Source organism: Centroberyx affinis, unplaced genomic scaffold (genome assembly GCF_046629955.1).
Source record: "Centroberyx affinis isolate AG114_WGS23_722 - 3 ecotype Tasmania unplaced genomic scaffold, CSIRO-AGI_Caff_v1 ptg000358l_1, whole genome shotgun sequence".
In the NCBI taxonomy this organism is placed as follows: domain Eukaryota; kingdom Metazoa; phylum Chordata; class Actinopteri; order Beryciformes; family Berycidae; genus Centroberyx; species Centroberyx affinis.
The window spans coordinates 617,002-629,039 of record NW_027279029.1 but is presented as its reverse complement, the minus strand read 5'-3'; the positions used below and the strand labels follow the sequence as shown (position 1 = coordinate 629,039).

Here is a 12,038-nt window from a genome sequence, read left to right as displayed (position 1 = left end):
TTAGAAAGTAAATAGAAAGCAGTTTCAGTTGCATCTGAAATATGAAAGTATGATCCAGGTCAGGTCAGCTGACCAGGCACAAACCAGTAGGATGACATTACAAACGTGATGATGCTATCACAGATGTGCAACATTGTAAAAAATGGAACGGTTGAAAAAACTCTTCATTATTTCTCCGGGGAGACGAGACCAGACATCGATCTGAGCCATGAGAGCGAAGCTGGAGATCCTGGCCATGGTTCTGGGCTTCGTCGGCCTGTTCGGGACGGTAACCATCACCACCCTGCCCATGTGGCGGGTCACGGCCTTCATCGGCGCCAACCTCATCGTCATGGAGATACTCTGGGAGGGCCTGTGGATGAACTGCTACAGACAGGCCAACATCAGGATGCAGTGCAAGGTGTACGACTCCCTGCTCATTCTCCCCCCGGAGCTGCAGGCGGCCAGAGCGCTCATGTGTCTCTCCATCATCCTGGCCCTCGTCGCCCTCATCATCTCGGGATGCGGGATGCGGAACGCCAGCTGTTGCCGTGGCGATGTGAAGGGTAAGAACATCACCCTGCTAGTTGGGGGGTGTTTCTTCCTGCTCACCTGTCTAACCACGCTCATCCCCGTCAGCTGGATGGGCCATAGCATCATTAGAAACTTCTACAACCCCCAGGTGCAGGATTCTCAGAAGCGGGAGTTGGGGGAGGCCCTCTACATCGGCTGGGCCACTTCTGCCGTCTTGCTCGTCGCTGGGATCATCCTTGTGTGCCGCTACAGCTCCCGTAGGTCGAAGGATGAACTGTCCTACACTGACACATATGTCATGGCAGAGAGAGATGTACCGAAAGAGGACAGCGTGGATTTGGACAGGCAACCCTCCAGCTTTTATAAACAGCAACAATACGTGTGATAAGCTGTGTGTACGGCACCCTGCATCATTTAAATTCAGCTCTCCACGCCAGTAATAGGTGAAAAATGCTGCCTGAGGAAGAATGCATCCACTCAAAACACACTGCCAAAAGTCTGCATGTCTTTTATAGCCATATTTACTGTAAATAGTGTACTTTTTGCATTAAGTGATTCTACTCTCCTTATCTTCCTAGTATTTTGCCTCCTTGGGAACTCTCCCACACCCTTCACGGTTGTACTAACATATTTGAGGCATATTTGTTGTACATAATCATAAAACTGTGATTTATATTTATTAGGCCTGTAACCCGTCTCTTATGTTATAATCGGTTGTATAGTTCTACTGTCTTTGCCATTGTTATTCTCTTGTTTTTATAGTTTTGTTATGTTGGTTGAGTTTTGTTTTTCCTTGCTCCTTGTGACTTGGTAATGCCAGGCAGTCATACTGTATCAACCATGTTAGCTACAAGAGCAACAGCCAGTTCAATAAAAATGTGATTATACACTTGCCTGTGTGATTGCAATCTCTCTAGTGTGTAATTTGAATACTGACACCATGCCTCCACACACCAGCAACATAAAATCTAAATTCTATTACCTGTGTTCATTCCTTTTCATTTCTTTCTGTGTGTGTCTGCTTTCCTGCACTAAAGACAAAATAGAGCTGAGTGGTAAAACTTCATACATATGCTCAAACAGACAATACAACGATGCATTGTTCCTATGCAAATGCAGGCAGGAGGGCTTTTAGTGTGGTAGCGACGAGGTGAGAACTGCTGGCCAGTGAACAGTGTGGTGTTACAGTGAAACTAATCCCACTCAAGTTTCTCTGCTCCACACCTTTTGCCACCTCAATTTACATAATGGCAGGAGACTTGGCAGGAGAGTTTGACACCTGTGAGCTCACTATCTGCTTTCAGTCTGAGAGAAACAACAGATTCACAAGTTCATGACATGACTGGAATCACCCACACATAGGGAGTTTAAAAGGAAGATATTCAGTAGTAGTTATTGTTTTATGTAATGTATCCAAAGCTAAACTGTTTAAAAATACATGTTAATGCTTTTCAGAGCCACAAAGGACCAGATACTCAGTAGATTAATTATTGGCTCCAAGTTCACCCCAGTGATAGGGTTAGGTTTGTGGGTTAGGGTTAGGGTTAGATTTATGGGTTAGGGTTATGTTTGTAGTACATTTCCAGCAATCATATTTGCTTTGTCTGCTATTATAACACAATCAAACACTATGTATTGTAGCCTGTGTTCAATGGTTAAAATCACACTGTTCACATTGTTTAGCAGTGAAAATGTGCTGAAATTTCCCCTAGCTGAAGGGCTTTTTTTTTTCCAAATGAGAGGAAAATGTACTTTAATCAACTTTTACTTTATACAGTGATTGAATTAGTGTTTGATTAGTTTTTCTTGATCACACGACTAAATGATCATTTGTTAACACTGGCAGCTGTATGCACATTCAAAACAAGCAACACTTGTTGGTGTGTCGTCATTTATCTGATGGCTGTAAAGCAGCTCAACCAGTTGCATTGCATTGTTAGCATATTTTCTGGGGTGTATAAGCTCTACATCTTGTTCCTCTCCTCACATTCATGTTTCCTGAGAGAGGGCAGCCAAAGGTCCATTTCTGGCTCTCTGTGTGATAGCCACAATGGCTTCTTACACTGCCTACAGCGGCTACACCAAGCCTCCTCAATCTTATGTAGGCACTTACTACGACCAGAAGGATGCCCAGGCTTACACAGATTCAGTGTATGAGGAAAAACAGAGAATTGAGAAGAAGGACCGTAAGGAGGCCATCTGCTGTGAGGTGGTGGCTCTGGTCATCGGCTTCATCGGACTTATCGGAGTGGCTGCCGTGACGGGCCTGCCGATGTGGAAGGTGACGGCCTTCATTGAGGAGAACATCATCGTCATGGAGACCCGCTGGGAGGGTTTGTGGATGAACTGCTACAGACAGGCCAACATCAGGATGCAGTGCAAGGTGTACGACTCCCTGTTGTTCCTGCCCCCGGACCTCCAGGCAGCCAGGGGTTTGATGTGCAGCTCTGTGGCTCTCTCCACCTTCGCCCTGATTGTTTCTGCTGTGGGGATGAAGTGTACCAAAGTGGTGGACCATCGCGCTCGCACCAAGCACGTCGTTCTTGTGGCCGGGGGCTGCCTGTTCCTTATGGGCTGCATCACGATCATCATCCCCGTGTCCTGGACGGGTCACGTCATCATCAGGGACTTTTACAACCCGCTGCTGATCGACGCTCAGCGCAGGGAGCTGGGAGAGGCTCTCTACATCGGCTGGGTGACTTCAGCGTTGCTTTTCACCGCCGGAGTGATCCTGCTGTGCCGCCACGCTCCCCGCACCCAGGAGCCAGATGAGAGGATTGTATACAACCCAGGTGGAAATGTCTACCAACCTGGATACACATACCAACCGTACACGTACCAGCCAGCTTACTCCTACCAGCCTCCCTATTCTGCACCCCCTCCAGGATCTGTGATATACACACCAAACCAGTTCCAGTAAGGGGGAATCAAATACAGAGACAATGTTGGACTTGAAGATTTTGAGTGCCAAGGTTTTTAGGGGTTTTAGTGTGGAGAATCAAATGACTGATATGACCAAAGGCTGTCACTGGAAATGGCCAAATCTTTCATTACTTTCTCAAGGAGAGCCAAGTGTATTGCAGAGCAGTTTGAAATTCATTGTGGAACGGATTGTATTTTGTTGAATTCAGCGTCCTTGCTTTATTTGTTTATTTTATAGTTCTTGCAAAATGATATAATCAAAGAGTGTTTTTTAAATCTCTGCTCTAATATCTGCTCTCTGAGAACCAATTATGCACTATAGGCCTTTTTCAGATGTTATAGTGCAGATGGTTTGTGTTCACTGTAGAAAATAGTGTTTTTGTTGTACATGTATATATTTACTTTTTCACAGCACTGGCCTAAAAATGAGGTCAAATGTGGTTTCCAATAAAGGAGAAATTTGAGAGAAAAGGAGAGAACTTCATTTTGTCATTTTGTCTGTCATTTTTTCTGTTTCTTAATCAAGACATGCAAATTTGAACACAAAATAGGATACACTATTACTTACAATGTGGCTAAAAGAGTCTTTCAATTTGTCTGAAATTCAAAAGTTCCCTCTGAGCCTCATTGTGTTTCACTCTCTGGTATGTGAGGTGAAAATTGTTCCGTTGTCTCCATTGTTGTCAGTGAAAATGTACCTGAACCAGTGAAACCAGATTGTTCACACAGTTCCACCCACAATGCAAAGCTACCTAGAGGTATCACTTCAAGAGAGGCCTTTGCCGCAATTGGCAACTTTTGGACACAAGAGAAGTAGACAAGAAACCCAATAGTGACAGTAACACAAGTACTTCTCCCCCAAACACACACACACACACACACACACACTGGAAACTTTAACTTTAACACACAAGAGGTTCTTAAAGGTTCTTTTTGCTTGTATTTCATGTATATAATCACCACAAAGCTATTCTTTCCGGTCGTTCACTGTACATTAAGGGACTTTACAGAAGTGAACGCTTTCAAGTTTAAATAGAACAATGACTAGGGCAAGCTGGTGTCTATCACATATGTCTTTATAACCAGAGATGCATTAAGCTGCAGTCAACACCCTATACGTTTTTCAAGCTTCCTCATAAAGCATGAACCAGGACTGTAAGCTGAGACTTGTGAATAAACAAAGTGGCAGATTACTGCAGCTCCTGGGGTTGGTGTACAAAGAAAAAAAAAAGAAAAAGTCCTGGGGGATTCTGTTACTTAGCAACAGGTCACAGTTCCCACCCCTCCCATTCAGGTGTCCTGTCCACAGGGAGGAGGCAGTGCAGGTGAACACTTCCACTGGGATGCAGAGCCACTGTATAGAGAGGATCTGCTTCCTACTGTAGTCACACACCATCCAGACATTATTGTGTCTCTGAGCTTAGAGGAATAAGAGGAAAAGAGGATGGCCAACTCAGCGCTGGAGATAGTGGGTCTCTTACTGACCCTGATTGGGCTCATTGGGGCGGCAGCGAGCACTGGGATGCCGATGTGGCGCGTCACAGCTTTCATCGGGGAGAACATCATTGTGTTTGAGACCCGCTACGAGGGCCTGTGGATGAACTGCTTCAGGCAGGCTGACATCAGGATGCAGTGCAAGGTGTACGACTCCCTGCTGGCTCTGTCCCCCGACCTGCAGGCGGCCCGGGGGCTCATGTGCTGCTCTCTGGCGCTGGGCGGCCTCGGTCTGCTGATCAGCCTGGTGGGACTGCAGTGCACCGCCTGTATCCAAAACAACGACCGGGCCAAGCGAATGGTCCTCATCATTGCAGGATGCATGATCATCATGGCTTGCATCTGCGTCCTGATCCCCGTGTCCTGGACGGGTCATGTCATCATCAGGGACTTCTACAACCCGCTGCTGATCGACGCCCAGCGCAGGGAGCTGGGAGAGGCTCTCTACATCGGCTGGGTGTCCTCCGCGTTCCTGTTTGCCGGGGGGTGCATGTTTACCTGCTGCAATCTGCAGTCTGAAAGCAAAGGATCAGACAGGTACATGTACTCCAGGAACTCTCAGTACATGGCCTACCCTCCGCAGCCCATCCAGCCCCAGCAGCTGGTGCTCCCTCCCCAGCCTCAGCCTCAGCCACTTCTGTCAAGACACCCATCCACCAACTACAGCTACCACTCCAGATACCCCTCTGTACGCAGTGCTGTGGCGTATCTCTGAGCACTTAAACTGACTGAGGTAATGATGATCCCAGTGATGGTCAATCTATATCCAAGGAACTGCCTTTTTTTAATATGGCTTGACTGGGCAGTCAAGTCACGGACACATTTCAAATGTCAAAAGATGTATTTCAGGTCAAAAAAAAAACAAAAGCTGGGAAAGAAGCTCAATGAGTAACTTTACTGTGAATGCAGACATATTTGATTTTATAGGGGCGGGTTATTTTAAATCACTCTTTGTTTTTTACACACTTAGAAGAGTACTTAAAGTCTTGCTGAAGTGCACTAGTTACAGAATCTTGATGTTGATATATAATATGATTGATTGGTTTTATAACCTTGCCAATGTAGGCCAATACACGTGATGCTTATTACTTGTATGTGTGTTGCAAAATTTGATTTTATACTTGCAGTTATTGTAAGATTTTCTTCTTTTTTGCTTATTAGGTCACAAGTTATGACAACAACAGCAGTGACTGTGTATGCTGTACATAAGCTTAACCGCTGAGTGCTGTGGTATACAAGTGTATTTGGGTTTGTTGTTGAAGCGCTATTGGTTGCTGGTTGCTATTATTAATGACTGAGAGGTGTGCATTTCTAGAGCCATTTAATATTTCATAGATATTTCAACCTCATTTCAAAATGACTCCACAGACTTACAACCTCATACATTAGCTTGAAGTTTGTATTTACCAATGGCATTCAGGCATTTTTAGATTATTGATAAATGTTACCAGGCAAAAAGGGAAAAAAGCCAACAAATTTCACACAAGAACCTCTTTAGTTTTTGTTTTTTTTAACAGTATGAGATATGACTTCTGGCCAGTGGAAGCAAAGCAAAAGCAAGTGATAGCACTACAGGTAAACAGGACAGCAAATGCCATACTGGTGACTGATTGTTTGTGAACCTACATGGGGTTATGTGTGCTAAAAACTAAAAATGCTAATGAAATAATTAAATATTTCTTTGAAGAAGATGGTCAAGACATGTCAATAGCCCTACAGTTTGGATTCCATTAGGGTCTTTCCCATACCCACACAAAATTACCTAAAAAATTAAAGCTCAGATGAGACATCAGTTACCACCTTGTGTCTATTTGTAAAGGTCTGCTATGATGCTTGGAGCTCTTAGGAACTGAAACTAAACAAATGGCTGAGTAAACATGTGATCCAGTTTTAAGACTGCTTGTTAAAGGTGTAGACTCAGAGCCAACACAACCAGAGGGCTTAGTGTCTGTAAAAACAGAAGCCACACACAGAAGACCTCACAGCATGTGACCAGAATTTGCAAGTCACTTTGAATGAGCCAAACAGGGTTCGGATCAAAACTGGCATTGTTCATTTCTAGGCTAATCACAGCCCTATCTGCTTGAGATATGAAAGAACATTTCTGTCTCTTTTCAATTAAGTATGTTAGCTTTTCAGCTATAAAGACAAATGACGGGATCAACTCATGTTGATTTCAGTCAGTTCAAAATGAAAATGGAAACTGCAATTCAAATAATAATTGTTGAGCCTCCATTGTCAAAAATGTCTTTACACATTGGATGTGATTATGTTTTCATAGGGAAAAAAAACACTTCCTGAACTGACATCAGTCCTGATAAAAAGCGACTACAGGAACTATTCAGTGATATTTCCGCATGAGCCTTTCTAAATAAATGCACCGTCATATGAATGTTGTTTCATACTGGACATTTTTTTGATGTAATGACTATGTTCTGTTTCTCTTGTGTTGTTTGCAGGAATATCAAAATGATCAGTTTGACTAAATTATAGCCCTATTCATAGTATTGTGTTATGTGTATGACCATCTTGGTAGGAAAATAACATATGAATGCAATAAATTAATAGGTGATTATAATCAAATGACCGCCACACCCAATGAGCTGTGAAAATGGCAAAATGAATATGGTGGAAAATGCATGTGACATCATGGAAATACTATGAATAGCTAGCTACATGAGGAATATGCTAATCATAAATATGTTTGTATCATAAGTCTGTGATGTGAGCCAGCTCTCTGGTTCATCTCTTTGAAGCTCCTCTATGCTCTCCTGTGGAGAACAGAGGTACTGCAGGAGCTTAGGCACTGCAGTCAATCAGTCAAAGAAATATGCAGAAAAGTGAAGTGACCTCTGCACAGCTTGGGCTTCTTGTAGGTGCTGGCAAAACACAGGAGATGATTAAGAAATTAGGTTTGCTTAAATGAGTGTAATAAATGAGCTAAAACAAATCATTGAGTTTTTAGTGTGTGGCACACCTAATCTTCTACAGTCAAAGAAATACATTCACATTTGCTTTTAGATTTATATCACATATTATGGGGAATAAATGGCTATGGCAACTGTTATCAGTATTACAAATTCAGATAAGTTGTGAGCTGTTCCTGGCATCTCTGCTGTGGTCTGCTGAAGGAGCTGATGGCTGAGATACTGGTGACCGCACCGCTATAGCCAGAGGGACCATAAACACAAAATCAGCAAAGTTCCTCCTCACCCCCATCGCTCTGAGCCAACCAGGTGACCGCAATGCATCTCTCCCATAACAAACAGCCTCTCACCCCATACACTCTGCATCAGATCAGCACAAGGTCTTTACCTGTCTAGAACGCGTCTCCAACTCAGAAAATTGTGCTTGCTCTGAGATGTTTTTTGAAGGTGTGACATTTTGACATTTTACTGAAATGATGCGGAATTGAGCTTTCTCACTTTTACTTTGGATTTGCACCGACTTGGACAGCTACTACACTGCACAATGGTTCAAGGTGTTTTAGAGATTGCCGCAATGTGCGTCGGCCTGGTTGGCCTGATAGGGGCAGCGGCAACGACCGGGATGCCGATGTGGAAGGTGACAGCTTTCATTGGGGAGAACATCATCGTCATGGAGACCCGCTGGGAGGGTTTGTGGATGAACTGCTACAGACAGTCCAACATCAGGATGCAGTGCAAGGTGTACGACTCCCTGCTGTTCCTGCCCCCGGACCTCCAGGCAGCCCGAGGTCTGATGTGTTGCTCTCTGGCCTTGTCCGGACTAGGGCTCCTCGCCGCACTGGCGGGGATGCGCTGCACTTCTTGTTTTCAAGAGAACGATCGTGTGAAGACTATTATCCTGATGGTTGCGGGCGGCATGCAGCTCATGGCCTCTATCTGCGTCTTCATCCCCGTGTCCTGGACGGGTCACGTCATCATCAGGGACTTCTACAACCCGCTGCTGATCGACGCCCAGCGCAGGGAGCTGGGAGAGGCTCTCTACATCGGCTGGGTGACCGGCGCCTTTCTCTTCGCCTCGGCCGCATTGTTCCTCTGCCGCCGCGTGCCCTCGGACAAAGCCTCGTTCGACGTGTACCACCCGGCCAACATGCTCGGCTACAAGCCAGCGCCCCACAACCCAACTCTGATGAGGTACCATCCCATCTCGAGTGTGTCCAGCCTCAAAGCAAGTCCACACCCGCCCGCTCTGCAGAACAACGGCTCTGTCGGACACCACCTAGCGCCGTCGATGCAAAATGTCTCTCTGACAAATAGTGGAGCGCTCATCAACCCTCCTGTTGTCTACAACCCCGGTCTGGCTCCCAATGGGCCGCTGCTTTATCAAGGCAGCATGGGTCACCATTCCTCCAATCGGAGCTCTAACTTTATTGGAAGCCTGTCTACACCTGGGAACTCTCTGTACATAAGCCAGCAGGGCATCCCATATTCTTTAAGTTACACAGGCAATCCGTCTGTGTCCTACAACTCCAGTTTCCATGCGGCTCCACAAAGTCCTGTTTTCATAGGATACACTGCATCAAGAATCGAACCAGACTCTCACAGTGGGAGCAGTGGCGGTGTGTACATATAAGGAAAAACAGGGAGAAGTCTCTTTTTAGTTGATTTACCTTTGCAGATTTGAAACACTATGCTTTTATACTGTATCGTCACAAGTAAATTGAAGCTACAATACATTAGTGACACATTGAAGGTAAATTATGTTGTGTTTGCTTAAATTCAGGCTATTATACCAAATTAGGAATATCCAGTTACAAGGACAAAATACTGTACTGTACTTTTATTGTACTTTTCATTGTTTTGTACCCTGAAAAAGATATTAGAATGGGTTATGTGGTCCTGTCGAACACAACCTCCATTGTTATCAGTGTAAATAGAGGTGACATTGTGCTCATTTCCTGATGGGTATGGGCTTGCCTTTCCAAAACAAACAGACTTGTTTATGAGAAACCATTTGTTTGGGACATCCCAGGCTAATGTGCTGCAGCTATCTATCCCTCCGTTTATTATATTGTATTGTGTTCATTGGTGTGTTTGAGTGTGTTTTTGTCCTACTTCTACCAAGATATCTTTGCATATCAAATTGGAGCCATGAAACAAAAACTAGAATACCCAGCAGGGCTATAGTCACTAGCCTATGGTCACTATTTTGAGTTACACAGGCTTAGCTGCTGGCAGGTATGTGGGATGCAGCGGTTCACTCACTGCTCTGCTTGCACTGCAACAGCATTTGGTGAGGAGTGGTGGTTCAGTTGTTGTCGCCTCACAGCAAGAAGGACCCAGGTTCAATTCCCAGCCTGTTTGCAGGATTGTGTGGATTTCCTCCGATACTCCACCCAAGCAAAACATGAAAGAAACTCGCACACTTATCAAAAAAGAATATGTTGAAACAGGAGATGCTTTACCGATGCAAAATAATACTAATTATCCACTCCAAGAAAAGTAACAAACGTCTGTTTTATGTTTGTGCACTTTTTATTTGGCATCAATTTTTTGTCACTATGGAGCACCTTTTGGAGTGAATACATATATCTTTATCTGTAAATCCTCTTCTGTTTGGACATTCCTTTCTTATATTGAGTGTTTTTTTAAACCAACGCACATATATATCCATGAGAACCTAGCAGAGAGTGCAGATGACTATTGTGTTCTCCTGTATTCCAAAGACATGCGATTCAGGTGGACTGGAGACTCTAAATGACCCATAGGCATGAATTTGAGTGGGAGTGATTGTCTGTCCATCTATCTGCCCAATGCATGCTGGGAAAGTCTCCAGCTCCTCGGCGACCCTTATAGGAATAGGCAAGTAGAGAAAATGAATGAATGCTGCTCCTCACCTTGCATAGTGGTAGTAGCTGCTATTCTTGGGATGCAAAAGGTATCGGGTTCAAAACTTATCTCTGCCAAACTCTATTTTAATGAAATGGGACGAGAGGGAAGGGCCATTGCAGAGGCATTAATCTGCAACAGATGAGAGCTACTGGACTGGGTTCAAACAGATAGGTCTGCTTTGGATGCATAACAACAAGCTCTGCACTATAAAAGGGGCTGTATTGTCATGCTTGACCATATCAATGTGTGCTCCCAGGGTAAATTCCTCATGTTTATGCTAATGCTATAATAGCATCAACCAAGTCTAGCCAGTGTCATTATTCACCACTAGATGACAGCAGAGAACATGGTGAGTGTCCCAGACCTGGATCTTCCTTCCCTCCTTCCACTGCATTTAATGTTGGAACAACTTTAAATTGATGGAATAATTTCAAAACGTTAAAATCCTGACATAATACAGGCTATAATGCCATACAGGAAAATAATAAATGTGGTGAAGTGTGAGTGCATTCTTACAGGTGAGATGTCTACATCATTACAGGATGTCTGAATATTATCTCTAGACTCTAAACAATCTTAGGTAATATGTTTTCATGACACAATGTTATAAAGTTATATCATTTTAACTGCACAATTTAGTTGTGTAATATGAAGTCCAGAAGACCAGTATAGGTCTATAATTGATTTACCCCCCCCCCCCCCCCCCCTTCAGATTATAAACCCCCATTTGATAAATTTTTTTGTCCCAGAAGCCCCCATCTGAGGTGATTTTTGTTGCGTGTCTGAATGGGAGAGTGGAGCTTTTAATCAGAATACCAGTAGACATTATTCTCTCATTTTTCTAGTGAACTTCTACTGAATGAAACGCTGGTAAAATGATTCCCAGTATGATTAAACCCAGGGAACTCCATCAAGGACCCTTAATTGGTCCTTCCAAGGTTCTTCCCAGTTGTCCCACTGGTTTAGAGCAACACCATCACCAGTTGCTGATCAGAGCAACTGAGCAACAAGAACTCCAACAAGGAACTATTCAAGACAAACCCCTTCCCAACCTGCTCTGCTTCAAGGAAACAAGCATCCCTTTTGGAAAGTGGGTTAAGGTAACGTGAACCATTTTTTTTTATTATGAGACTGTGGCAGATAAACAGTTTGAGGTAGTTAATCTGGAGCGTCACCGACCAGTTTGAAGATTAGATCTGCGTTTCCATCAGGACTGGAGCAAAGATTTAATCATTCCTCGGTGTACCAAAGCAAAGACGTTGTCGAGGTCGAATGTTGCCAGATTTGAAGTTA

At 44.1% G+C, this 12,038-nt stretch overlaps 4 protein-coding genes across 4 annotated transcripts; all 4 read left to right on the top strand.

The window, feature by feature from the left end:
• The first annotated feature begins 108 nt into the window (after positions 1-108).
• LOC139641227 (claudin-8-like) lies at positions 109-1,465 on the top strand. The gene has a single exon (XM_071515517.1). It carries the CDS (start codon positions 209-211, stop codon positions 896-898), a length of 690 nt encoding a protein of 229 aa, XP_071371618.1. The 5' UTR covers positions 109-208; the 3' UTR covers positions 899-1,465.
• A 1,051-nt stretch (positions 1,466-2,516) lies between these two features.
• Positions 2,517-3,909, top strand: LOC139641216 (claudin-8-like). The gene has a single exon (XM_071515506.1). It carries the CDS (start codon positions 2,564-2,566, stop codon positions 3,431-3,433), a length of 870 nt encoding a protein of 289 aa, XP_071371607.1. The 5' UTR covers positions 2,517-2,563; the 3' UTR covers positions 3,434-3,909.
• Positions 3,910-4,802: 893 nt separating this feature from the next.
• On the top strand, positions 4,803-7,864 carry cldn8.1 (claudin 8.1). Its single transcript, XM_071515514.1, has one exon. It carries the CDS (start codon positions 4,880-4,882, stop codon positions 5,642-5,644), a length of 765 nt encoding a protein of 254 aa, XP_071371615.1. The 5' UTR covers positions 4,803-4,879; the 3' UTR covers positions 5,645-7,864.
• Positions 7,865-8,230: 366 nt separating this feature from the next.
• Positions 8,231-9,938, top strand: LOC139641218 (claudin-8-like). Its single transcript, XM_071515508.1, has one exon. It carries the CDS (start codon positions 8,401-8,403, stop codon positions 9,484-9,486), a length of 1,086 nt encoding a protein of 361 aa, XP_071371609.1. The 5' UTR covers positions 8,231-8,400; the 3' UTR covers positions 9,487-9,938.
• The last annotated feature ends 2,100 nt before the right edge of the window (positions 9,939-12,038 follow it).

What these genes read in the sequence shown, in the direction of transcription:
- LOC139641227 (XM_071515517.1), top strand. Translation starts at nt 209, where the DNA reads ATGAGAGCGAAGCTGGAGATCCTGGCCATGGTTCTGGGCTTCGTCGGC.
- LOC139641216 (XM_071515506.1), top strand. Translation starts at nt 2,564, where the DNA reads ATGGCTTCTTACACTGCCTACAGCGGCTACACCAAGCCTCCTCAATCT.
- cldn8.1 (XM_071515514.1), top strand. Translation starts at nt 4,880, where the DNA reads ATGGCCAACTCAGCGCTGGAGATAGTGGGTCTCTTACTGACCCTGATT.
- LOC139641218 (XM_071515508.1), top strand. Translation starts at nt 8,401, where the DNA reads ATGGTTCAAGGTGTTTTAGAGATTGCCGCAATGTGCGTCGGCCTGGTT.